This window comes from Melospiza georgiana, chromosome 20, assembly GCF_028018845.1.
Source record: "Melospiza georgiana isolate bMelGeo1 chromosome 20, bMelGeo1.pri, whole genome shotgun sequence".
Taxonomy (NCBI): Eukaryota; Metazoa; Chordata; class Aves; order Passeriformes; family Passerellidae; genus Melospiza; species Melospiza georgiana.
The window spans coordinates 9,128,556-9,155,386 of record NC_080449.1 but is presented as its reverse complement, the minus strand read 5'-3'; the positions used below and the strand labels follow the sequence as shown (position 1 = coordinate 9,155,386).

The 26,831-nt window shown below is 42.4% G+C and overlaps 1 protein-coding gene across 5 annotated transcripts; it reads left to right on the top strand.

The window, feature by feature from the left end:
- Positions 1 to 343: 343 nt before the first annotated feature.
- Positions 344 to 26,831, top strand: TSC1 (TSC complex subunit 1). Of its 5 annotated transcripts, none has more exons than XM_058038061.1 (23): positions 344 to 430; positions 7,446 to 7,508; positions 8,535 to 8,710; positions 9,555 to 9,658; positions 10,273 to 10,425; positions 12,049 to 12,193; positions 13,221 to 13,375; positions 13,676 to 13,749; positions 15,163 to 15,341; positions 15,777 to 15,886; positions 16,104 to 16,227; positions 16,619 to 16,731; positions 16,963 to 17,035; positions 18,340 to 18,438; positions 18,531 to 19,098; positions 19,319 to 19,362; positions 19,888 to 20,054; positions 20,912 to 21,094; positions 21,444 to 21,554; positions 22,042 to 22,164; positions 23,115 to 23,302; positions 23,409 to 23,570; positions 23,846 to 26,831. In XM_058038061.1, the coding sequence occupies exons 3-23, from the start codon at positions 8,605 to 8,607 to the stop codon at positions 24,321 to 24,323; spliced, it is 3,459 nt and encodes a 1,152-aa protein (XP_057894044.1). In that variant the 5' UTR covers positions 344 to 430; positions 7,446 to 7,508; positions 8,535 to 8,604; the 3' UTR covers positions 24,324 to 26,831. The 5 variants fall into 5 exon arrangements, with proteins under 5 accessions (XP_057894044.1, XP_057894042.1, XP_057894043.1 ...); XM_058038059.1 differs by having other exon boundaries at positions 23,843 to 26,831; XM_058038060.1 differs by having other exon boundaries at positions 16,616 to 16,731; positions 23,118 to 23,302; positions 23,843 to 26,831.

Here is a 26,831-nt window from a genome sequence, read left to right as displayed (position 1 = left end):
CCACAAGAACCGAAAGAACCGGGACGGACCCCCGTCCGCCGCGTCCCCTCAGGGCCGGGCCTTGTTTACCGCCCGCGCACGGCCCCGCCCCCCGCATCACGCGACCTCCGCAAGCCGCAGCGCTGACCCCGCCGAGATCCCTCCGCCGTGGGACTCCGCGGGGGCGCGGCGGCCGCAGGCTCGCCCCCCGTTCATCCCCCGCGGCGGGAACGTCCCGTGAGGCGGGAGGGGTGAACGGGGCGGGGAAGGACCTGGAGAGAAGGCGGGCAGGCAGCGGAAAGCGAGGCGGTGAGGCGGGACTAGGTTGTGCGGCGGAGGGATCCGAGGGGCGAAGCGCTGTGATGGGAGGGGGAGGCAGGGCCAAGATGGCGGCGCCCTGTGGGCCGGAGGAGCCCGGAGTGGTAAACAGCTGAGGGGAGGAGAGGGCGAGGTGAGTGCGCCGGGCCGCCCCCCGCCGCCACCGCCGCGGCGACACCGGGGACGGCCGCGGGGACGGAGAGGAGGAGGCAGAGCAGAGAGATGAGCGGCGAAGCAGAGAGAAAGGGCTGGGGGAGGAGGCGGCAGGAGAAAGGGAAGGGGTCGGGGGGATGGGGAAGGCGGGGGGGTGATGTTCCCCCTGCGTCCCCTTTCCTGCCTCCCTCTGTCCGCTTTCCTTCCTTCCAGACTAACTTGCTCCGGGGTGCTGCCCCTACCCCCCCTACCCCCCCCTCAGGGTCCCCCCACCAGCCAAAGCCCCCTTTTAATTCTGTGATTTTTATTGAAAAAGGCTCAGCACTCCCATTGCAAAGGCTGAGGAGCGATTTCCAGGTTTCCCCTGCCTTGGTTATTTGCTGAGGAGGTTCCCTTGTCCGGGGTTGGGCTTTAAATAAATCAGTTGTTAAAGTCTGTCCCTCGGTGAGGAAGGCTTTTCTCATTTCCTTGCTCCTGGGTAGGTAATGTGAAGTCAGGATGTTGTTTACTTCTACAATAAAACATTTTGCTTCCTGTTATCACAAAGAAGTTGGAAGGCTGCAGTTCTGAAGTTTTCACCCTTTGTTTGCTATGGATGCAGCCTCTGTCATTGTTTTATCAGTTTATGCAGAGCTTCTCGCCTTGCTCTTCGGGGTTGGGGTTTTTTAATGAATCTCTTACACAGCAGTGAGTGAAAGGAAGAACGTGCCTTAAAGGAATGTATGATTCAAAACCCCTGGAAATGACCCAGAAACCAGGATCAGGTTTGTGTGCAGAACTCTTTCCAGAGCTGCTGTTTCCAGAGAACCTTCCAGTGGGTGCTAATACAGGTTTTCATTCTTTGTGTAGTCTGATCCTGCAGTTTCCTGACATTAATTTCTGGGGATAGTTGTTGGAAATCTGTCAGAATTGAAGCACTGCTGAAGTGATCCCATTAGGTGAAAAAAATCCCTCTTCAATTTACATGTATGAGCAACTGGAAAGTAAATCTTTGAAAACTCTGGGAGTTCTGATAATCAGTGCAAACCTTGGGAATCCATCAGCCTGCTGTTGTATTTGCTGAGCAGCAATCAGGTACTCTGCTTATCAGAAACAGCTGAAGTTTAAAATCAAATCAGGGGCTTAAAATCCTTTACTCAGTAAAAAAACTGAGTGAAGGATTTTGCTTTGATTTGTTCATTTGTTCTGGTTTTGTAGCAGCCCAGTTCACCCAGGACTACATTTGTGGGGAATTGCAGGGACTTACACCATGAAAATACAGTCAGAATATCTAATAAGTCATGAGATAAGCTTTAATTAAAATGATTTTATCTCTGGCTGTGTTTAATCCTGACACCTTAACTCTTTGTTACCTTTATGTTGACTAAAATGTGGCATTATTAATGTGAGATACACTGGCCAACTGCAGATGTTTTGGTGTTTGGACAAATATTTGTCTTCAGTAGCTATTTGTAGCTTTAAATGAATGCTGGCTCTATTTGCAGCTGGACTGCTGGGATGTTGACTTGTCCTGATTCCTGAAATTCTTCCAACTGCCAAGGCACCTTCTTGTCAGCCCTGACAGGAGCTGGGGATGTGATTCAGCCTCTGTGCAAACTGAGGGGCCTGGAACACATGCAGGGTGCAAACACACACTGATAGATCTTTGGAAAAGATGCCTTTTGATTTATTAGGAAGAATTATTTTATTTTATTAGGAAGAAATCCTTCCCTGTGAGGGTGGGGAGGCTGAGAAGCTGTGGCTGCCCCTGCATCCCTGGAAGTGCCCAAGGCCAGTTTGGATGAGGCTTGGAGCAGCCTGGGATAATGGATAATGGAAATTATCCCTGCCCATGGCAGCATGGATGAGCTTTCAGGTCCTTTCCAACCCAAACCATTCTGGGATTCTTCAATAATAAGGAAATAAATGAATGATAATGAAATAATAACAATGAAATATTAATTATAAAAATAATAATGAGAGCACTTTGCAGTGGTGGGAGCAGGGGAGGCACCAGGTTTTGTGGCAATTGCAGACAGGTATGTGTTTTAACAATGTCACAGCTTAGTGTCTGGTGTTACATGTTCCTGTAGTTTAATGAACATAATGAGCACAATTAATGATGTTTCCTTTCCTAGCAGAAGCATTTCTTTGAGCAGCACATTAAGACCCAGAGTAAAGTTCTTGCAGTGGTGAATTGCTGTCACTTTGCTGGGCATTATTCATGTTTTGTTTTTACTTTACAGTTACACATCATTTGCTGTTGTTCGCTGTAATGCTGGGTTTCATTCTTGGGGCAGTTTTAAAATGCCTTGATGAGTACATTAGATAGGTTGCAGTGGTTTCAAGGTTTGCTGAATTGCTGCCTAACTCTGTGAATATTTTAAAAGGTTCCTCTTGGGGGCAAAAAAAAAAATGCTGCAGAGATTTAGGAGTCTCAGTCCTTGTGTTAGTGCCAAGTCAGAGCTCTCTGATCACCTGTTTGTAGTTTAAAGATTCCATAGTTGGGCTGACTTTCTGTGTGTAGTGTTAATTAAATTGTTCTAGAAAGCCAGGGCTTGTTCTTATTTATTTATTTGCTATTAATATATGCAGTTGTGTGTGAGGAATTGCAATAATCCCTGACTCCCTTTCGTGGCTGGCTGGTTAGCCTGGCTCCTGTGTGACAGCCCTTCCATGTTTGGGGCTTTTTGTGACATGGATTGTTTTTAAACAATTTTCCTCTGACAGAAATGTGATGAGTAGCAATTAGCAGTGGTGTATTAGCACAGCATAGAGCCCAAAGAATCTTAAATATTGCTGAATCTGATTTTCTCTCTTTGTTTGGGCTTGCTGGGGTTTTTTGTGCTGTTCCTGTTCCCACATCAGTTAAGCACCTGTAACAAAATAGAGGAGAATGTGTGTAATATCAAGTTATAACTATAAATAATGATCTAATTTAGTTATGGAATCTAGTATCAGATCTTAATATAACCATGAAAATATTTACTATTAGAAGAAGCCAGACACCTTCATTCTTTAAAGATGAATAAATAAATTAAATTGGTTGTATTGCCAGTTGTAGTGATCAGTTTGAAATGAGGTTTAGAGTGTTTAGAGTTATTATTTCTGGGTGGTGAAAAGGGGAATTATCAGCTGCTTGCTTTCCTATGCCACCAGTGGTTTTTCTCCCTGCTGGAACTTTTCATTCATTGCTTATGTCACTTGTATAATGGCAATGTTCAGTTCAACTGGGAGGGAAATGTAAGATTGGGCATGGTTAGGAAGCATAAAATGGGCTTCAGTTTTTTGTGTGGTGAAAGGGAGGGGGTTAGGCTTAATCCTTTCATGACCAACATTTCAAAGATGTCAGTGAAAAGGGCTGCTGTGTTGTCAATCTGAATTTTTCTTTGAGCACAATTGCTGTAAAATCCTTCTGTCCTCGTTCATGGCTTTTGCCAGAGCAGTACCTGGGGATGTGACCTGACCTCACCTGCCATAGAAATCAGATGGAAAAGTGGAAATCTGGAGCTTCTGGTGCTGTGATGTTGAAATCCCCTTTCCTCTGGGGGCAGAGGGGCAATAACCATTTACTGGCACACCCTGGATTTAACTCTGCTTAATGAGGAGAGATAAAACTGCTGGTCCCCCTCCCTCAGAATAGGTGCTCCTGGTGTGAATTTGGGGGTTTTTGCAGCAAAGGCTGAGGGTGTGTTTGTGGTGTCCCCCTCCTCCCCACCCCTGCCAGCAGCATAACTGGCACTACCAGCTGCTTTTTCATTTGCCTTGGGATAAAAATACCCTGAACAGAAGAACATCTTCTCTTGACAGAAATACTTACAGAAGTCATAATCTTTGGGAATGCTCTGCTGTCGCTTTCTCTCTGTTTAGCCTTTTCCAATTAATATTTCTGCAGTCTCTCTCTTTGTCTCGAGTTTGTAGCTTAAACTGTTTGGTGTTGTTAAATTAAAATAAATTTAGACTTGGTTCTTGGCTTGTTGGCTTCTCCTTTTCCTTCTGTAAGATGGCTCCAAAGCTGTGTTGGTACTTTAATACTTTTTACTAAGTATATCTTAAAGAAGGCTCTTGAATATAAGAAATGCTGTGGGTGTGATATTTTCCAGTGAGATTAAAATGCTGCATTTTAAAAGGTATTTAAACAGACTTTTTTCTATGCTTTACTAACCAAGCACTTTGGATCTTTTGTATAAAACTAGTTTTAAAAGTTAGTGAAGAGTCAGTGAGTCAAATCACATGGAAAACTTATTTGTTTTAATCCTGTTAGTTGCAAGAATGGCTGCAGGGCCATGGAAATTCTTCTGATGAGGGAATGATTGCAATATCTGGGGATGGAAGCATTATGGAGGCTCATCTTGTAACTGTGTATTTGAGCATAAAGCCCTGCTGCTGCTGATACTGTAAAGGTGTCAGGGATGTCCTGTTCACAGCAAGTATCAATTCCAGATACAAAATACCCTGACAGTCAGTGGCTGTTCCACAGGGTGATGGCAGCCCCTTAACCTGGCCTGTGCTTATCTGCAAGATTTGGAAATCACATCCCAAATTCCTGGTGGGACTGTGATAAATCACACTGACACACAGAGCAGAACAGGACCTTTCTGACTAAAGCCTGTTGCCTGTAAATTACTTACTCAGCTGCCTGAAAAAAGTGTGACATGATTTAAGACTATTACTGGAATTTCCTGGCTTGTTCATTTGTGTTGGGCACAGATTTGGAGCATCTCAGTCTTACTTAGAGTTTAAAATTACTTTACCTTGAGACAGCTGTGATTTGCTTTTTTAAAGTTGTGACCATTTGTGTACAGTGGGGTGACAGCATTGACTGGTTTGGTGTAACTTGAGATAAACTTCACCTCATGAGGTATCTGTGTGTAACATTGCCCCATTTTAAGATGTGCTTTGAAATGCTTTTATTCATATTTTGAATACTTTTATTCATATTTTGAATACTTTAGGTGTGGAGACTGCTCTATTTTAAAGAAGTCCCAATGCATGATTGAAAAGTTGAAATAATGGATTATTGGATTTATTGGCACAAGGTCACTCCAGCCATCTGTTTTAGTCAGGGAGCTTGGGAAATGATCCCTTACCTACGTGTGTGTGGTGTTATCAGTGCTGAGCTCCCTTATCAGCCTCACCCTTATCTGATGGCAGCCACAATGGCACAAAGTTTGAAATCCTTTTACTACTCAACATTTAACAGGGGTTTTCCCCATCTGTCTGCAGAGGAATTGATGAGCCTGACTTCCAGAGCCCATCCAAAGTGTGGTTTATGATTTCACCAGGCTGCAGATTTTCCTCTGGCAATATCAGAATCTGTGAAACTGCTGTTGAGGTTCTTACTGGTGTGACAAAGGAAAATAAAACAAAAATCACTCTTTTTCACTGGGATGGGATGGGAATTAAAGGAAGAGAGTTTACAAGGCTTTCATGGGGTAAAAAAGCAGAGAGTTGTGTTTCTGCTGCTTTAATTCTTAAAACAGGTTTTGCTTGCAGTTGCTCTGGGGGTGTGGCCATGCATCTCTTTTGTTAACAATACTTTAAAGAACTAATTCATGTTGCTTAGGAAGCTGGTGAATCTGTTGCTTGACCATAGCTGAGACTGTCCTGATAGAAACTGAGGCACAGCAAGTCCTGTTTGAAAGATGTGTTCTCAGAAATGAAGGAATAATTTCCTTGGAGTGAGCTGCTTCCCAGTACAATATTGCAAATGCAGTCATTGAGTCAATTCAATGTTATAATGATTGCTAGAAGTGGAAAAAGCTGTTCATTCCTCAAAATGATTAACAGAGTGGAAGGCTGACTTCTTAGGTTGCATGGATGTGTGGCTTTAAACCTTTTGAAAGGATGGTGCCACTCTCTGAGCATTGTTTGTCTTCTGAACAGCAAGTGCTTTGAGGAAGGAGTGGAAGCTTTGGAGTCTGCACAATGTAGGGTAAAAAACCAACAAAAACACCCAAACCAAAATCCTAAACCACAACAAATGCCAGCTCTGATTTTGTGAAAAGCATAGATACATTCTCCTTTCAGTAAAAGGCAACTTCCCTCACCCCAGATCTCTATTCTGTTATTATCCAAGTCTTGCTCAGACTACCAGCCAGTTTTAACGCAGGTTTAGCATTTTGCCAGCATTAGACTAGAAAGGAAATAGCATTTAAATCTAAACACTTCAGTGATCAGACTCTGCTGGCTGCTTGTACATGACCTGGAGTTTCATTTGGACTGTTCAGTTATGATCATGGAAAACTGAGGGTGAGGGGTTTTATGTTCTGCAGTGGTGATTCCTGCAATGCTCCAGCCAGTTTGTTGCTACTGAAATGCCAGTTGGGAGAGTGGTGCCATATTATCACCTTTGAATTTGCAATCAGTGCCAGGTTAAGTAAGCTGATGTCTGGTGGCACTAAGAAAAGTGACCTTGGGCAGTTCTGCAACTGCAGAGTGCTGTGTTGCAAATGACAAAGTTTACTGGTGAACATGTTAACTCCTGCTGTCCAGTGACTTTGTTAAACATGGATATTCAAGAAAGTAATATGTATATAGGTAATTACAGCATTATCTGTACCTATTAAACTGGCAATTACAGCATTATTATTATTTAAAACAGAGCAGTGTTTTGTGGTCCTTGGCTAATGGCTAAAGATGTTTTGAATAGAATTTAAAGGTTTAAATTAATTACTGTATGTTCAGAATAGAGAGGAATCCTTTCTGTGTAAGATTCTACCTGCCATAAATAAAACTTCAGCAGCTTGTGAAGGGTCACAGTACAAAACCATGGTCTTGTGAAAACCATCTAGTTTGAGGTAATTGCACAGCTTAACCTGTGGACAGCTTAGGAAAGAGCAACTGCAGCACCATTTGGTGTTTTCAGACTGAGGGCTGACTGTTCTCATGCAGGGGGTGCACAGCTCTTCTGTTCTGTGTAAAACACTTAGTGATGTTCTGAACATTTACCTGCTGTGATAAAGAAGAAATAAATTGTGCCTTTTCTTAACCTCTTTCTGTTTTTTCTTTATTAGTGATCATGAAAGGTGTGTGGCTGGCAGCATTGCAGACAGAAGCACAGCTCATCCACAGAACAGGTGCTGTAAACACAACTGCAGTAAAAAAAAACAATTTTGTATCTAAACTTGGTATGTGTCAGTCTTGCCTTCCATGGGGGAAGTGAAAAATGTATTCTAGCTTGGAGTGGGAGGGAAGAAGAAACCCTTGCTGATAATATGAGGTGTGATCTAAAGCCAGATTTGTTCTTCCACTGGGAAAGGTTTGGTATTGGATTCTTCTGGATGAAATAAAACCTGATTCATTTGGTGGTAGGTAGGTCAGTATGACACCTGAACCCCTCTGGTGCTGCTAGATGGGAAAAAACATTTTAAAAGCCTGACATGGCTTAGATTTGCTCCAGCTGACCAATAGTTACCTGCACACTGTTGCATTTAATACTTTCTGCAGTTTTGCACTGCAGTTTGTGATCACAAATCCCACCAGTGAAGCTGAAGTGTGCTGTGCTGCTCGGGCTGCCCAGGAGCAGCAGCTGCAGCAGCCCTGCTCCAGTTTCCCAACAACTGCAGCCTGGCCACAGCTGCAAAGTCTTGAAACCCAAATCTCTCAGAGTGCAACAATGCAGAGCCCAGGGCAGTGAATTCCTGACCTGGTCACAGGAGTGGAGAAGGATCTGGAGGTGTTTGTTTTCTCCAGATTTTAGTCTTGTGCAAAGAACTGGGAAGGTGGTTTGAGGAGGAGTTGCTGTAAGAACTCAGCAATGGAGAGATTCCAGGCAGCTTTTTACATTTTATTCAAACCTTTAGCTTCAGTTTACTGACCTGGAGAGTAAATTAAAAAAAAATATGGTAAGATAATGCTTGGACTGTGTAGATACTGAGGTCTTCTGCAAAACAGATTAATATCTTTGTGAAAAACATGAAGAAAACCCTGCTCATGACTCATTGGCTTTTTGGAAACTCTTACAGCTTTTATTGCAGGTGTGGAAACCCTCACAATCTTCTCAGTGTTAAATGGGCACTTATGTGGAAAAGGAATAGGAGAGATGAGATTTTTTTTATGTGGAAAGGGAAAAGTTCACTCATCTGCTGTCTCTTCTCTCCCAGTCTGGTAGAAAGACACCAATGAAGAACTTCCTGAAGTTTTAACCTCCACATTCATGTCAGTACGTGCATCATGGCACAGCAAGGAAATGTTGGTGAGCTCCTCTCAATGCTGGATTCTCCAATTCTGGGTGTCCTGGAAGATATAACAGCTGCATTCAAAGATAATCTCATTTGTGGTATGTATCCTTTTGTGTAGTTTTGGGAAGGGTTTTGTTTTCACATCAATAAAGGTAGAATGATGTAGGATCTTTTTTTCCTATCAAACACTGTCTTTGCAAATGCAGCTTGAAAGAAACTCTTGATGTTTGGGTTTGAAATTGCTTTAAGGATTGAGGCTTCTCTTCAGTCCATTTTGTTTAATGGCATGGCTCCTGGAAGGTCTGTTACATAATTGTTAAAACTCTATTACAAAATGACTGGCTTTTCCTGAGGCAGAGCCTCAAGTGTGAGCTGATGAAACTTTCTTTGTCAAGTGTATCTAGAAGGAATTAGGTGTCACCCACATTATGGGAGCCAGTGGGATTTTGTTAAAAAAAAGCAAAAAACAAAAAATCCAATTCCCAAACAAAACAACAGACTGAGACTTGGTGAAAAGTGATTGCTGCTGTTGAGGCATCACTTGTGCTGACAGAGCCTTTTCAGAGAGCACTGCCAGTGTCCTTGTCCCTGAACTTGCTCTCTATCTGCTGAAGGGAGAGAACATCAGCTCACTCCTGAGCACTTTACTGGGTAAAGCACCCTTGCAGCTCAGCTCCCTGTGGGCTTTTATGGTTAGACAGGAATTGTTATTAAAAAACCTGATTCCTTTCCCTGAGCTGAATGCATTCACTGGAATGGTTTGGAATCAGGAAATGTGGTTGAGAGGTCTCATTTTCCCAGAGGTCTCCTAAACACCAAGCATTATGTTAGAAATTGTGTAACAATTGCTTAAAACTTCTGCAATGTCCTTGTAGCAAATACTTCATTTTAGTGTATTGAGAATATTTTTGGCTTTTTTCCTTGCTGTCCCCAAACTGACAGACCGTGGGCCTATGCTTGTCAACAACCTGGTGGACTATTACTTGGAAACCAATTCTCAGCAGGCACTGCATATTCTGTCCACTCTGCAAGAGCCTCATGACAAGGTAAAAAAAATAATCTTGTTATGGCAGATTTTAGCAGCCTTTAAATAGCATCCATTAAAACTCTAGGGGTTCCACGCTGGTGTAGAATTACCTTGCTGTAGAGATGTAGTATCTCTGTAGTAAGAGTAGTTTAAGCTTTAAAAAAAACTTCAGAGGTCTCTGTTTCTTACAGAGTTGCTTAAACTGACCCAGTTAATCAAAGAACCTCTGTAAAGCAAAGGGTTAGAGGATTAATGTTGTCTCTTTACAGTGCTCCTGGTGCAGGATGTGTTAGCCTAAAACAAATTGGGTATTTTGAGAGCAAGTAGAGATTTTAAGTAGATTGGAAATGGCACTACAAATTGGCTGCTGCCCAGATTTTTTTTTTTTTATTATTTACTTATAAACATTTCAAAGTGCAGTCGCTGCTTCTGGCCTTTATAGTTTGTATTTGTCTACCAGTAGTCTCAAAGTTATTGCAGGGTTTTATTTCCCCTGGGATCTTGTATATTTGTAAAATGCCCATAATTTCCATATTGACAAACTGCTGAATGTAGACTGGTGAAATAGGGTATAGAGCAGTTAAATATAAATAATTTTCTTTTTCTACCACTCTCTGAAAAATCCTTTGTCAGCATCTACTGGACAAAATTAATGATTATATGGGCAAAGCTGCTACTCGTTTACCCACCCTCTCTCTGCTGGGACATGTGATAAGACGACAACCATCTTGGAAACACAAACTTTCTCAAGCACCTCTCCTGCTTTCATTACTCAAATGTCTCAAGGTAAGAACTGTCAGGGCTGTCTAAACACCTGATGTAAACTTGCATACAGATGCAAGGCATTTGATTCTTGTTTTGATGTCATTTAGCTAAGCCACAGTGCTGTTAATATCAGCTGAATGCTCTGTGCTGATGCTGTTATTGCTGACAAGCTTGTTTCTAAAAGCCACTGTCACTGTGAGTTAGGAATGTTTATTAAAACTTCCCCAAAATAAGTTAAAGACAAGAGGACCCTTGATGAAGTTGGTGGATATCATGAATTTGAATCTAATGAGAAATACAGTAACTTCCCACTGGTGCAATTTGAATTTGTGTGTCCTCTGCTTGCAGTGTAGATGGGCCATGCAATGGACTATTCCCAGGTGAAATTACCTTGGAATTAGCAGACAATTCCTTCTTAGCTACTGATTACAAGGAGGTGGCTGTTTTCCCAAGTTTTGTGGGTTTTTTCTCTCATCTGCAGATTGATCAGGTATAATACTGTACAGCACTGTACCAGTGAATAAGGAGTGAAAAGTGCTTTGAGACCTAGAATGCATTGGCAGTAATGGAATTTATTATGATAGTGAGGAATCCACATTAGTCATGAAGTCACATTTAAATGCACAATGCAGTCAAGTGCCAGCACTTTTCAAAACAAAAGCACCACAAATTTGTAACTGCCAAAGGAGCAGCTCCAGCTGCTGTTCCTGGAACTCCTGATGTGCCTGACAAGATCTGTTGTCCTTTGCAGTGTGACTGAGGGAGGAATGAGGTGTGTCAGAGAGCTGCTGGGAGTAGGACAGAGATGTGGAAGTTCTGGGGATGTGGACAGAGGTTGGGGATGGACAGGAAATGTGCTCTGATAGGTTTTGTGTGACTGAGGGAGAGTAGACACACAGAGGAGGATAAATCCCTAAAAACTCTGTCCCATCTCCTGGGAGATACCCAGAGAGCTCAGCAGCACCTGCCCAGTGCTCTGTGCACCCTGTGCTGACAAAGCAGGGGAGCTACCAAGGAAATTGTGCATTAAACTGAAGAAGCAAGGAAAGAGTTTGAACATTTTCTATGTCCTTTCCTAAAATCAGATTCTGTCTTCCTGTTTCATCCAGCCAAAATTTTGTACTGCCACCTCCCTTTCTTGTGGGACAAGCCAAGGTGTTGTAGTCATTGTTTGAATTACTGCTGGGAGAAATTTCCAGCAGCCAGGTTTAGCAGAAAAGCTTTTGACCCCTGTGTTGGTAACTGGCCAACACCCTTGCACACCCTGATCAGATCTGCAGTTTCTGAGCCTCTGAGTGCTGTGTGTGCTTAGCTGTGGGAAGGAAGGTGGCTCATAAGATGCTTCACATACCAGTAATTGTTTTTACTCAGCTGTGGAACTGTGGTGATGTTCCCTTTTTAACTAAGCCAAGTATTTCTACAGAAAAGCAGCAGAGTAGGAGCAAGAATCCCAAATCTATTTTTTCTTCAAGTTGTTCTTTATGAAAAACTCAATAATCTTGGATCATTAAGTTCTAGTAGGTTTCAGAGGAACTGTTTCAATAGAGAACTTTTTCCATGATGATGATTCAATGTTCACTTCATCCTTGGAAAAAAATTAAGTTCAACACATTTAACTAATGCAGGTTTTTTCCCTTCTTGCAGACTGACACAGATGTAGTAGTACTCACCACAGGTGTCCTAGTGCTAATAACCATGTTGCCAATGATTCCTCAGTCTGGCAAACAGTACCTTCATGATTTCTTTGGTATCTTTGGGCGTCTCTCAGCCTGGTGCTTGCAGAATCCAGGTGAGATTTCAACTTTGTTGCATGCAGTTGTGGTCTGCAGTATCCTTGTGACTCTTGTGCAGTTGGTGAGCACATTCTTTTGTGAGACTCTTAGTGGTCTGAGATTATTTAAACACAGAAAATGATGTGTTAAACCCACAAGCTGTTCTGTTCTTTGAGAGCATGGGGGAGTTATTTGCTCAGAATTTAGAAGTCTCTTAGAATCTTCCATGTGGTGCTGCTACTGCATGAAATTTCACTGAACCAAAGTACTGCCCTGATGACAGTGAAAAGCAGAGATTGATCTTAATGGAGAGAGAAGGAAAAATGCTAATGTTTCAGGCAGATTTTGGGGAATTTGATATTCCCAGATATAAATGGGGTGGGAGAAAAGGAGCAACATATATAAGAGTTTAATTTAATGTGCAACTATCAATAGTCATGAAGGTTGATAAAACTGGCTTTCTCAGAGCCCTGGCTTTGCTGAATTTGCTGTAAGGGGTCTGATGTCTAACAGCAGCAGTATCTGTGAGTGTGGCTCATGGCTGAATGAACAAATGCTGTGTTAAGCACATAGAACTGCTATTTAGAGAGCCATTCTGCATTGCAAGTAGGATTGGAACTTCTGAGGTGAATACTAAGATTTGTCTGCTGTGATTGCTCTTGGTGGCTGCAAGCTATTAGTTTTTACCTTTTAAAGTGAAACAAACCTTGGTTTCCTTTTTTAATCATCCAGTCAGTCTTACTCTGGCTCACTATCTCGAGGAGTTTCAGGTTTTAACTTGAATAAAAACAAAGCTGTGCTTTGAGAATGACAGCACACTGGTTGGAATTAATGGTCCTTATCTTAAATTCTGGGTTTGCTATGAGCTGATGACTAAGTGTTGCTTGTCTTCTGAGAAGACTTCACAATTTCAATAGGGACTATTTGTACCTCAGAAGACTTCTTCCAGTTAACATTTGAAATTTAAAAGTACTTTGTTTGCATTCTTAGAACTTTTATTCTTTTCTCCAATGTAATGAAAAAGATTCTAACTACTTTTTCCAGGTCATGTGGCAGAGATTTATCTTGTCCATCTTCATGCCAGCGTTTATTCTCTCTTTCATCGTCTTTATGGAATGTATCCTTGCAATTTTGTCTCCTTTCTGCGCTCTCACTACAGTATGAAGGAAAACCTGGAGACCTTTGAAGAAGTAGTCAAGGTAGAATGCTGCTCCTTTCTGTGTTATCTGAGGCAAGAAATTTATAGCTATATATTCCAATTAATTACAGTTAATTTGTCAATTCAGCTGAGGGCTGTTTGACAAAACAGTATAAAAATGAGTGATTTGACTGAAAGCTCGGTTGGGATGAACTCCTGAAGCTGTGGTGATGTGTATTAACCTTATCTGTTAAATGTAACTTTCTGAACTATTGGGATCAGTAGTTTACTCATCAGCTTTGTGTGTTTTAGTGCAATCCAAAGTGCTGCACTGCTAACAAATCCTTCTTCTTTCTCACAGCCAATGATGGAACATGTGCGTATTCATCCAGAGTTAGTGACTGGATCCAAGGACCATGAACTGGACCCACGAAGGTATTATATGTTCTCTCTGCTATTAGGAAAGGCTCAAATTGAGCAGTTTTCTGTGGGGTTATTTCAGAAGGTTGCAGCAAAACCTTTTCTGTCAGTATTGGTTTGTGTGGGGGTGTTTTGCCACCCAGATTTGTAGGTGCACCAGGTAAACATGTAGACTTTCCTCATCCCAGCTTTCAGCTGGATGAATAAGCAGAAACTGTTGTGAAAGGTCATTAACAACAATGTTGGGACTCTAAATTCATTTTGTGTCTGGGATGGCATCTGTCTTCTACTTTACTTTATCTTAATGATCAAACATCCTCGTAAAGATTTAAAACAGTTTTCCTATAATGAATAAAGTGAAACTGCCAGAGGTGCTTCATTGCCTGAAGGTTTGGGTCATATTCCCTGGGTTTCTTGAAGTATTTGATGGGATTTAAGTGTTTAAAATGGCTTCAGTGTGTCTTGTTTTGGTACCTAGATTTTGGTTCATTTAACAGATCAGTTCTTTTAACAGGTATGTGTTAACATTATCAGCTGTATTAGTTTTCTTTAGCAATAGGCTCATTTGCCTGCAGCAGCACCACTTGCTGCTTTTCTCTTGTCTCCACAGGCCCAGCCACTGAAGAGGAGAATTTGACTCTTGTTGCTGCACAGTAGTGCTCTTGCCCTGCTTTTCAGAGCCACTAGGAAATCACTCCTAACTGGGAACCCATTGAATGTCACAATGCTCAATTTTGCAGGGGGGAGGGTGGCACCACTCAGGAGCACAATTGGCACAAACCTTCCAGTGGAAGCCTTCTCTTTTGGTATCTTGGACAGAGAGTATTTTACTTTTCAAAGCAACCCAGCCTTTCATAGACAGCCTTCTGGGCTTTCTCTTCTTTGCAGTGAATTTCCATCCCCTGAAATATTGGGCAGATCTAATCTGGCTGTTTAATTTAGTGATAAGTAGTTCTCAGGATGAAGGAGGTAGTATTAGTAAAAAACATTCCCCGAACTTGGGAGGAGAAACACAGATCTGAAACTGGCATTGCAGACAGTGTTTGCTTAAATAATACAGATTCCCTCACTGCTGGCATGTCTAAATTTTGACTACCAACATCTGAGTGTAGTTGAGCTGATTTCTACAGCTGCTGAAGCTCAGGATCAACCAAGTCTTCGTGTGCTGTTCCTCCTTTCCAGAGTGCTCCATGGCAGACCTTTATGGATCTCTGTGTCAAAGCTGTTTGTCTCCTCTTTGAGACCCCTTCTCACAAGTCATCTGGTTGCAATTTCTGTCTGGTGCCTTGTTCCAGTTTGGCTGGGAGCATGCAAAGCTGCCTGGAACAAATGAGCCATCCTACAAGCCAGTTCTCCCTATCTCCTGGAACTCTTGTTTTTAACAATAATTGACTAACTTACTCTTTTGGATCCAAAAACTGTCTGCAGGTGGAAAAGGCTAGAAACTCATGATGTTGTGATAGAATGTGCCAAAATCTCCCTGGACCCTGCAGAAGCCTCCTATGAAGATGGTTATTACTCTGTGTCTCGGAAACTCTGCACAAGCTCAAAACATCATCAAACTGACCCCAGTGCCAGCTCTTACATTGACATACAGAGCAGCTATGGTAAGACCTGCCTGATGGTTAATCAATACCCAATTGCTGGAGAAGAACTGGCCCTAGAGCAAAAAAAATTTAGCGCACTAATTTATCCCACTTAAAAGTCTGATTCTTAGGCACCAGAAAATAAACTATCATTAAAAATATAAATACATAGATATATTTTCTATATGCAGACATACAGCACGTTCTCAGCATTGTTTCTTCATCCCCTGTCCTCCCTACCCTAAAATAACAACAAAAAAAGAAAGCTGTAGTATAATGTATTCAACAGATATTTTCTTGGGCTGTAAGAAAAATCTCTAGCTACAAATGTGTATTTTGAATGAATTTGAAATGCTTTGATTAAAAACCTTTAATCCTATCCAGAAGAATCATGGGTTTGTATTTGATGTGTTGGATGCTTTGGAATTTTGATTTTTCCTTTTATTTAACTTTCAGGGACTTCTACCCCATATTCCACTCCTCGGTTAACACTATCACAAATGCCAGGGCAGCTACCTCAGATTCTGAGCCCACAGTCCACGAGGCTGTCAACTGAGCCACAGCAGGTAAAGCAGAAGATGAAGCCCAGCAAGTTTTCATTCTTTGCACTTTCATAATTTCTTGTGCCAGTCTTAAAAATCTACGAGCTTTTGAGCTGTGCTGTAAATCCTTCAGAAGTTGGTGTTCGTTTCACATTTAATTGAATTTCCTGAGTGAAGATCTGGATGCAGGTGCTTCACATGTTCCTGTTCTGAGCTCTACTGTGTTTTATTCTGTGCCCAGGTCACCATCTGGAGCCCTTCTGCAGTGTGTGGTATGACCACACCACCCACGTCCCCCGGCATTGTCCCATCAGAGTCATCCCAGTCTGCATCACAACCCTACAGCAAAGCTTTTGGCACATCTGGTACGTGCTGCAGTTTGGGATTAGGCCTCCAAGGTTTGTTTTACTGGAAATTCTGGCTGTAAATTTGACTGGCAGTTTTTAAATGGGAATGCCACATCATGCCAGTTGATAGCTGGAGTGGTTACTCCTACAAACTGAGTACCTCACCTAGAGCAGTGCTGATGCAAACTGAGAGGGAATTTGTGAATTCAGTGCCAAAATCTGAAACAACTTTTGGAAAACTGCACTTTTGTGTTGATGAACAGTTGAAAGAGATTTAAGAAGATAAGAAATTTAAGGGATAAGAAATAAATGCTATGAGGTGTTTAAATGTACAATTCTTCACATACAATGTTCAGCTGAAAGGAGGAAGGGGGAGCCTGCTGAGAGAACTTGTGCTCCTTTTCAGCAGGGGGGAAAGGAACACCTTTGGGAACACCAGCCACATCTCCTCCTCCACCCTGCACTTCAGATGACTTTGTGCATGTTTCACTCCCTTCAGCTGCTGCCACACCTCCTAAAAAGGTATTACAAAATTCTTCTGCTGAACTAATCTGGTTTTTTTTTTTCATTGACTTGCCTTAATGCAGTGACCTTAACTGAGAAAGAAAAATCAGAGTAGGTGGTTTATAAAAAAATTTTGCATTTCACTGCAAAAACTCTTCTAAATGTAGACAACTATTGCCACTTCCAGCTGCACAGTTGCCAATGAAATCTAAGGCAATTAATGAGTTCTGGGTTTCTTTTGTTTTCCAGGAGGACAAACCAGATTCTGGGAGGCCTTTACTGCACCGACAGCAAAATGTCATAAACAGCGATAAATCATTGGGTAAACTCCATTTTCCTCTCCCCATTACTACAACCTATTGTAAACAACTCCAGTTTTTATTGACACTTGTTCCAATTCCCAAACCCTTTTCCACAAGTTCTTTTTTTTCCCTTAGTTCTTTGTAGTTCCAGGATCCTGTTTTAACCTGTGATTCAACTTAAAACCTTCTTGTGATGCTTCTGATTTCAATTTACCCATTCATGTTCAGAAACTGCTTGAGATTTTTTTTACCTTACTCTCTTGCATATGTAAAAATGCAAATATAAACTGAAGGCTGAAAAGGAATATTTATTTTTATAAAAGCTGATTTTTTGAGGATTATTATTAGAAGCAGCAAGTTGTATATTAAATTTTGCTTCATCAAGTTATCTGTCACGTGTGGATCAAACTGTAAGGCTGCACATAAGGATAGATATGATGCTCCCTCTTAAAGGCCTCTGGAAAAACTTTGTTTTCTATCTACAATTATATTGCTGTACTTGAACCTATTTTAAAGTCCCACGGAGTACTGAAATGAGTATGTTGAGGAACTCAACTTTTAATAGATAAATATAGGTTCCATTTTCCATTCCTGTCATCTACCTGTGTGACAGACAGAAGGGATTTTGGAACTGTATTTGAGACTTCTGTGCTGTGAATCTTAACCATCTTCAAAGTAGAGATGATAGTGAAATCTAAAGTTGGTTTTCTGTGGTGTAGTTGTGTAGTACCACTGGAATCTGAATATTCTGAATTCCAAGTTATGAGCAAGCAAAGTTTTTTACTGAGTTCCTGATGTGTGACTGAGCTGAGCATGAGATTTCTGTCCTGCAGTGTGTATCCCACAGCTGCTGTCTCAGTTCTGATCAGTAGCCACATATTGGCAAGTTTGTATTACATCAGATTGCTAAACTTCCTTTTTTCAGGCAGGTGCTGTGTGCTTGTGGAGCCAGCTGAGAAGCTAAAGGGGAGGTTAATGCTAATGTGGAAGTGCAGCAGTCACAATGCACAGGAGCCACCTTATTTTATTTATTTAATGGATTAAATTGCAAACAACACATTCTTCCTCACAGAGGTTGTGCAATAGCAAATGTTAAGTTTACAAAATTACATTTTGGGATCAGGACTAACCTGTGACTGATCTCTGAACTGTTTTCTATGTGGAATGGAACAGTCAGATTCCTTCATCCTCTGAGGAAGCATCTGAAGCAGGGACAGGCTTTTATTCTGAGGACCTTGCAGCAGTAAGACTTGTGTTGTGCTTGCTAAGGCTGGAGAAAACAGCACCTGTACAACTAAATTTTTGTTTTCTGTTTTTTTTTCAGACATACCCAGTAGTAAAAGTTCAGTAACCTTAAGTGATCTTCCAGAGTTTCTAGGTGGGTTGTCGTTTGAAGATAGCGCTGAGAAGGACAGAGAGGAAGGTAATGTCTGCCCTCCTTACCTACATCTTAGTTAAGGAAATGTTTGTCCTGTTGAAATGCCAGATGCATCATGGTGCTCCCCCTCTCCTCAGATGCAATATCTAAAGAGATCTCCGAGATCACCACCGATGCTGAACACATGGTGCCTAGAGGAGGATTTGACTCCCCGTTTTACCGCACAAATGAAAGTCTGTCAGGCTCTCAGAAGAAAACCCACTCAGCAGCCTCCAGTGTTCAGGGACACAGTCAGACCTCTGAGCCTTTAACATCTCTGGACAAGCCTGGGCCTGAGGGTGCACGGGAAACACCCAAACAAACGTTTACTCCCATAGACAAGCCCTGTGGAGGCCCTGGGGAAAGCCCTGCTGGGAACAGGGAAGGAACCTCTGGGGAGCCGAGTATTCTCACTCCCAGCCCTTGTAAAGTACCAGCACACAGGAGAGTGGTGTTTGGGAGTGGGCAGCCTCCCCTCTATGAGCACCTCTTTGAGGTTGCATTACCAAAGACTGCCTACCTCTTTGTTGGCAAGAAGACTGAGGAGCTGCTAAAGAAGGCCAAGGGAGCCCAGGATGAAGACTGTATGTCCTCAACTTCTCCCGTGGAAGTGCTGGACAGGCTGATTCAGCAAGGAGCAGATGCACACACTAAGGAGCTGAACAAGTAGGTGACTGAAAATCTTACTTTGCAGACTTTATTGTTACTCTTTTTTGTGCTGGTTTAATTTTAAGCGGTGCCAAAAAAGCAGCTGCACAGTTCCTCCCTAATCTTTTTATACCAACTGACCTTAATTGTACTTTTACCAGGCTATAAGCTCTTTTGAGGTGAGCATTCCATTTTTTTACTTAAACTTACCTGTTAATGCTGCATTTTCTTTTTTCAGATTGTCTCTGCCAAGCAAATCTGCTGACTGGACTCACTTTGGAGGTGAGGAAATTTCTCATGTTTTGGCAATCTGTTCCTCTATTATTAGACTTGCTTAAACAATGACCTGCATACTTTTTGCTTGTGGGTTTTTAACTAATGCTGCAGAAAGATGATGCCCTCCACTAAGTCATGGTTTATCTGCTTAGCAAATAGCTGTGTTCCAGAGAGATGAGCTGCTTTCTTCATCTTTGAAAAGTGCAGAATTCTAGACACTTCTTGCTTTTGACCATTTCAGCCTTGCTAAGTTTCAGAGTGCTGCTGGTCATCTGACAGATCCTTGCACCTTCTCACTGCTCATTCAATCTAAAACTGATTGTTTTTCTTGCTTATTTATGAGTCTGTGTCTTAGTTTTGTGCTCTGAGACTTTTGTGGTGATGATGGCTTGGCTTTTTTTCCTTAATCAAAGGAGCAATCCATTTGAGGCATATATCCATTGCTTTGGGAAAAACATTTATGATTTTTATGTTGGAGATCAAATAAAGCAGAGAGTGCAGCTCAGTAACCTCTTGTGTGTCCCACTGCAGGTTCTCCCCCCTCAGATGAGATTCACACCCTGAGGAACCAGCTGCTTCTGCTGCACAACCAGCTGCTGTACGAGCGCTTCAAGAGGCAGCAGCACGCGCTGCGCAACCGCCGCCTCCTGCGCAAAGTCATCAAAGCCACGGCCCTGGAGGAGCACAACGCTGCCATGGTGAGCAGGGACACAGCTCCACCAGTGCCTGAGACACACTGGTGCTGCTCAAAGTGTTAATTGGCCTGCCTGGTGTCTGTTGGTACCACTCAATTAACAAAGAAGCCTCATTTGTTGCTTTATTGAAGTCGGTGTTTGTGGAGTGACACACACACCGGTTCTGTGTGCTGTTATTAATGTCAGTAGTTTGGAGTTGATTGCAGGCACCTGAATCCTTCCTGCTTGACCCCTACCAGCTTCCCTGTTACTGGAGTGGTTTTCAATGCCTAAACACCTTACTGCATATTTGATAAAGTATTGTCCTTTTGCTCCTCAGATGAGGACTAATAGCAAAAGCTTTGGAAACTCAAGTGTTGTTTTCCAGAGTTGTTCACTGTGATAGAATTTGAAGATATAAGTACACTGAAGGATGTCTCAGTACAGATTTAGGTGTGTTTCATTATATATTTTCATGTTATAACTAATTCCATCAACAGTTTCACCTTCTGATAATTAACTACAAGAGCCAAAAATAAACTTCTAAGTAGGTTTTGGAAGATGGACTGTTGCTTCAGCTGTGAAGCTCAAGTCCCTGTTGAAAGCATGAGAGGCAGTGGAAAAATAGACTGTTGCTCATTCATGCTTTGAATGTGGCTGTGAGTTTTCAGCCTGTCCACCCTTATCACCATTTCATCTCCTTTTCAGCCAAAACCAAGCCAAGCCCCAAAAGCCTTGAGAAAATGCTCTGTATAAAATTTTGTGTGTATGGAAAAGTGTTTTCCTGCATGCTGCTAATGACAGCTTTGCTTGGCTGAGCATAGATATCCTAGTTGCTAAGCAGGTGTCTTGTCTGATGCCTCATGTGGGATTCTTAACAGAAAGATCAGCTGAAACTGCAGGAAAAGGAGATCCAGGCCTTGAAACTGAGTCTGCAGAAAGAACAGGCAAGGTACCACCAGTTTCAGGAGGAACATGATAATATTGTGGCTCAGCTTCACAGCCAGATCCGACAGCTGCAGCACGACCGGGAGGAATTCTACAACCAGAGCCAGGAATTGCAGGTATGAAGCAACAACAATTTGTTGTCTACTTAATGGTTTTAAAAATAACCTTCTTTGTAACAAGGCATGAAATACCTGAGAGCTGCAGGTATTTTTATTGGAGATATTGTCCTGATTTAGAATAAGACAGTGCATAATTGAAAGTGTTTCACTTAATGTTATCCTTTTATAGTTCTGTTTTGTCCTGTCTTCATCTTGGAAATAGGAAAAGGCAGGTTCTTAGCTGGTTTGGAGGGGTCAGTTAAAACTTGATTTCCAGTGCTGGGGGTTTGCAGCCTCCCAGCTCTGTGCCCTTGCTGTCCTTAGTGAAGTTTCAGAACCCTGAGTAATTTTTTTGTCACTTGAACAGACCAAGCTGGAAGACTGCAGGAACATGATAGCAGATCTGAGGTTAGAGTTAAAGAAGGCAAACAACAAGGTGTGTCACACTGAATTGCTGCTTAGCCAAGTTTCTCAAAAGGTAAGAAAGTCAGTGTTCCCAGGGTCCCTTTGTGTCTTTCTGATTATTTTTTATCTGATAATTTTCATCAGGTAATTTTTCTTTCTTGATCTGAAAGAAGCCTGTGCTGAGCTCCAGAGAGTCTGATATTTAATTACACAAAAACAACACAGAAAAATTTTGGTGAAGAAACTCTAAGCTCAGTTAAAGGGCTTCTGGAAGTTCTTATTTTGGCTTTTTCCACAGCAGGGATTTGCAGATTGATCATTATGAATTCGTATTAAAGCTCTGCTAAATCTTGACAACTGAGAGATACTGTTTATATCGTAAGTTAAATGGAATGAAAAGTTCTTTATGAAAACAGTTTATTCAACACTTAACTACTTATGAAGCATTGGATTTTAGCCTTTGTTTCCCTTCTTCATAAAAATACCCAGAGTGCCTGTCAGCTGTGACTCTCCTGAACTGTTCATCCCAATGTTGGATTCTGTTCCATTTCCCTTCCCAGCTTTCCAACAGTGAATCAGTGCAACAGCAGATGGAGTTCTTGAACAGGCAGCTGCTGGTTCTTGGGGAGGTCAATGAGCTGTACCTGGAGCAGCTGCAGCACAAGCACACAGACACTACAAAGGTACCAGTGCAGAGGACTTTTGGGGAGACTTCTCTTGAGGTCATCATCCAGCACTTCCCAGCTCTGAGTTCAGAAGGAAAGGCTTTGTATCTTAACAGACTCTTTGTTCTGAAATTGATTTTCAGGGATTTGATTGTATGTTTGATCTTCTGTTCAGATGTTTTGTGCCCTGTGGGTTTGAGGAATATTTTCAGTGCCCCTTCTGAAAGCTAAGGAGGAGTTGTTGGGGTACACCTGGGGTCTGTTTTAGCCAACTGATGTAAATTCTAGCAGTTTCTTTTCCAAAAGCCAAGACTTTACTGTGCTCAAATGACAGCAGATTGTTGGTAAAATAATGCAGGCTAGTAGTGCCAGAATTTGTGGAAAGATCTTAACAAGGATTTTACGGGTTTTTTGAGGTGTTACTTCAAAATGAGCATCTCAGCCTTCCCACTCAGTCATTTTCCTATTAAAAGTTAACAGTAACTTCACTGAAACTTGTGTGGTTCATATGGTTTTACTTCCTGACTTCAAAGGAACCTTTTTTTAATTAGAAGCAAGTAAATTACACAACAATATAACTGTTCCTGCGTGAGAGCACATAATTAAAGAAGGTGAATAGTATACTGAAAAAAAGTCTTCTACTAGTATTTAATGAAGGTCCTGTTGGAAAATGGATTTAAAATAGAGTTTGTGTACTCTAATCCAGTGCAGAACTGGCAAGAGTTGCTTTGATGAAAAGAGGTTTTCATAAGGAACATTAATGTGCTAATAAATTCCAGTGATGTGTAGTTATTTTAATAGTGTACATCTTCATCAGGGCTGGTTTTCTATATCTGTTTTTAGAAATGCTGCTTTTATTCTGGCTTGCTTTAAAATGTGCCTATTTATAACATCAGAAACATGTCTAAACACCAATAAAAATAACACAGGATCAAATTAGACTTTACCATTGTGTTGTTTGCTTCGAGGAGGTTGAAATGTTGCACGCTGCTTTTCGGAAAGAACTGGAGAAAGCAAAGTTGTGTGTTCAGCAGCAAAGCCAAAGGCTCGATGCTTCCCAGAAAAGGATAGCTGAACTGGAATCTCAGCTTGCAAAAAAGGACCACCTCTTCCTGGAGCAAAAGAAATACCTGGAAGATGTTAAAATCCAAGCAAGGTAGGAGCTTCCTATGTAACATTTTAGCTGTGCTTTGACAGATGCACTGTCACAGCTGAGGCTGAATCTGGAGATTTTGGACATTCTGGTTTCTCTCTTTGCTCAGGGGTCAGCTGCAGGCAGTAGAAAGCAGGTACAAAGCTCAGAAAAAAATCACCCAGGCATTTGAGCTGGAGATCTTGGATCTGTTTGGGCGGCTGGAGAAGAGCAGTCTACTGAAAAAACTTGAAGATGATAAAACAGAAGCAGCTGAAGCAGCAGAAGAAAGGTGAGGGTGGTGGTGTGAAATCTGCAGGGCTAATGTGGGTTTATGTCAATTTTGGACTTAAAAACAGTGGATGTGCAAAGCTGAGTGTGTGACACATCTGGTTACTCCCTGTCTCTCCTGCTTTGCCCCAGAATTGTGAAAGGAAACCTGTTCAAGTACATACCCAGAGGCAGAAAGGGAAAGTAATCAAAGCAATCTGCCCTGGCCAGCACTTCCCTCTCCACTGTTTAATTCCTGTGATTTCCTGACACTGTGTCCTCTCTCTTCCCCAGCAGGCTGGATTGTGGTAATGAAGACACGGCAGGACACAGTGAGGAAACACTGGGTAGAAATGGAGAGACCAAACCTCCCAGCACCCGAGGCAGCAGTAGCAGTAAAGGGGGCAGCAGCAGCGAGCTCTCCACCCCAGAAAAACCCCAGAACCAGAGGCTGAGCAGTCGCTGGGAGACATCCATGTTGCTGGAGCCCTCCACTACTGTCCCACTGACTGTAGGTTCACTCCCCAGCTCCAAGAGCTTCCTTGGAATGAAGGCACGAGAATTATTTCGAAACAAGAGTGAGAGCCAGTGTGATGAGGAGGGGGTCAGCATCAACAGGCTGTCTGATGCCCTAAAGACTGAACTATGTAAAGATCCAAGCATGGAGTCAAAGGCCCCTCCAAGCCCCGAAAACCTCTCGCCTAAGCTCCAGGAAAGCAGTGTTGGACAGCTTCATATCATGGACTACAATGAAACTCATCATGACCACAGTTAAAGAGGAAGATAGTCAATCAGTGTTATTTTCATATTCTTGGCATAGAACAGGAGGCGTGAGTGCAAGTTTAACTAAAAGCTTTTATGTTTCTTTGGTCTGAGCAGTGGCTCATGCAGCGGAGCAGGATCGATGGCCAGGAACGGAAGGAGGCTGCTGAATGAATGCAAAGTGGATTTTTGGGTCTGGAATTGAAAATGCCCAGCCTAACTCTTGCTTCTTTCTCAAATTCAGTCCTTAGCAGCGTGTACTAATTTGAAGGGACAACTGTTAGCATTTGCAAGTATTTTTTTCCCTTTCTCCCTATCCCCAGTTGAGTGGCTGCGTTTATGAACTTGAGTGCAATATGAGGCCAAATTAACATTTGTGAGTTTACTCTGAATGCTTTGTATTTCTTTGCAAGCTTCCCATTTAAAGCAGTTGGTTGTGCTGCCTGTCCAGGTGACTTTGGTTCCTTTCATCCTGGAAAGAAGCAGCACTAGGATTTCCAGTGCATTCTCTATTTTTGCCTGTCCACTGTCCCACATCCCTCAGAGCCCAACCTTCATTAAGTTGGAGTCTGATTGAATACCCAAATGTTTAAAGAACGTTGTACCTCTGCAAAATGATTCATTCACCCTAATTCATGATCATTGTTTATATTGTCCTTAACATTTCCTGGGAAGTTACATTTGAACAGACAAAAAGGAACTGGAGCTTGTACTGCAGAAGAGACCGTAAATGCTGAAGACTTGTTAAAACACCAGCTTCAGATCTTCTTGGTGTTTGAAGTGTTTGCCTGATTGACCTCACCCTGGTTTGTATGTGAAAGCAGTTGGGGTAGGAGAAGAGGGAAGAGGAAGCTTTACTCAAATAGGGAGAGGATGCAGAACATGGAGGTAGAATTCCAAGCTTATGAAGATCTGCAGAGGAGGATTTGCTTCTCTAATCAGGGAAATGTGCTGCTTCACCCTCCTTCATTTGTTCCTGATCTGAACATGACCACCATGTTTTGAGTCCAAGAAATTGGCTTCATTCTTCCTGGCAATACCTTTTCAGGCTTGCCTTGGAGAGCATGGTTTGCTTTGAGTGCCCTCCTACTCAGATTGCAGCACAGTTTTGAGTTCAGCAGTGTCAATTTGGCTTTAGGTCTCTCCCCTTCACCCTCATCCTCCTTCCTTAGGTGACAAGGCTGAGGAGGAATCCTGCTCACACTGAACTCAGAATCTTGGTGTGAAGCCTTTTGGTGTTAATCATGTTTTAAGTCAATTTTGAGCCTTCTGTGAAGGAGGATTGTGGGATCAGGGCTTGTCAGTGGTCAGACTCAATCTCCTTCGTGGCAGAGCAGGGCCTGCTGTTAGGAAGGCAGTGCTTGTTTTAAATGTCCCACGTGGCTGGGTCCAGGTGTACTCAGACGGTTCAGGCTTCACAATTCCCCTGCATCACTCGTGGCCTCTTCTCCTAAACATTCTGTGGGTGGCAGCTGCTGTTTAAGAACCACCTCACATAGAAATCAAGTCCAAGCACACTTGCATTTGTAGTTCAAATCCCTTCTTAGCCCAGCTGAGAGCGAGGCAGTCAGGGCAGCTCAGCTCATGGCTGACAGGACTCGTCCTCCATTCCCGCCTCCTCCGTAACTCCAAGGTCTGAATACATTTCTGCCTGTCTTAAATTATTCTCCGTGTCCTTTCAGTTGGTCAGTCCAAACTCTGAGAGTAGAGGTGAACTTCAGTGGTTGTGTCAAAGCTGACTCTGCATGGAGTAGAGAGTAGAGAGTTGGTTGTAAGTGGCAGCCTGGTTTTGTCTTTAGGCTTTCTCAGACGTAGTGGTAGCAAACGTGGTAGCGCGTGTTTCGGTGAGATTTGGAGCTTCCCTGCCCCTCTCCCACTGGATCCCAGCCTGGGGAGTGAATGGTTTGCACACAAAGGGCCTGATGGGCCAGCTCAGCTGGGAATGCTGGAGAAGCTCCTGCCCATCCTGCTCTGCCAAACCCGGGTCTGGCGTTCCCAGGAGAGGCAGGTTTTGTGTCAGTCACAAAAATGCCCTGGCAGCAACGCAAGCTCTTTGGTAAGGTGGCTTTTTTTCTTCTTTTAAACAGGATTTTAGCACCAGGATAGTAATGGAAACCACTTTAGGTTTGTTTATGGACCACAAAGATTATGGAGGAACAAATTTTGCAATTTTCTTTCCTAAGTCTAAAAATCATGGATCTGCTGTATGTAGTTAACTTGCAGTTTGTTTGAAGGGGTCCCATCAGTGAAGTGGAAACAGATTTTTTTAACTGACTGCTTTTAGTTAAATCTAAAATTGCTGTCTTTGTCAAGTTAATCTGTTCCCTGCCTCGCTCTTTGTAAGCATGTTAAACAATCCACATTAAATGCCATAAATATGAAATACGAGGAAATGGTACAATCGTAAGCTAAAGAGAACTTAAACCAAAAGGAGGTTTTGCTGTCCTTATTAGAATGTTCTAAAATGTCAAGGCAGTTGCTTGTGTTTAACTGTGAACAAATAAAATGTATTGTTTTGCAC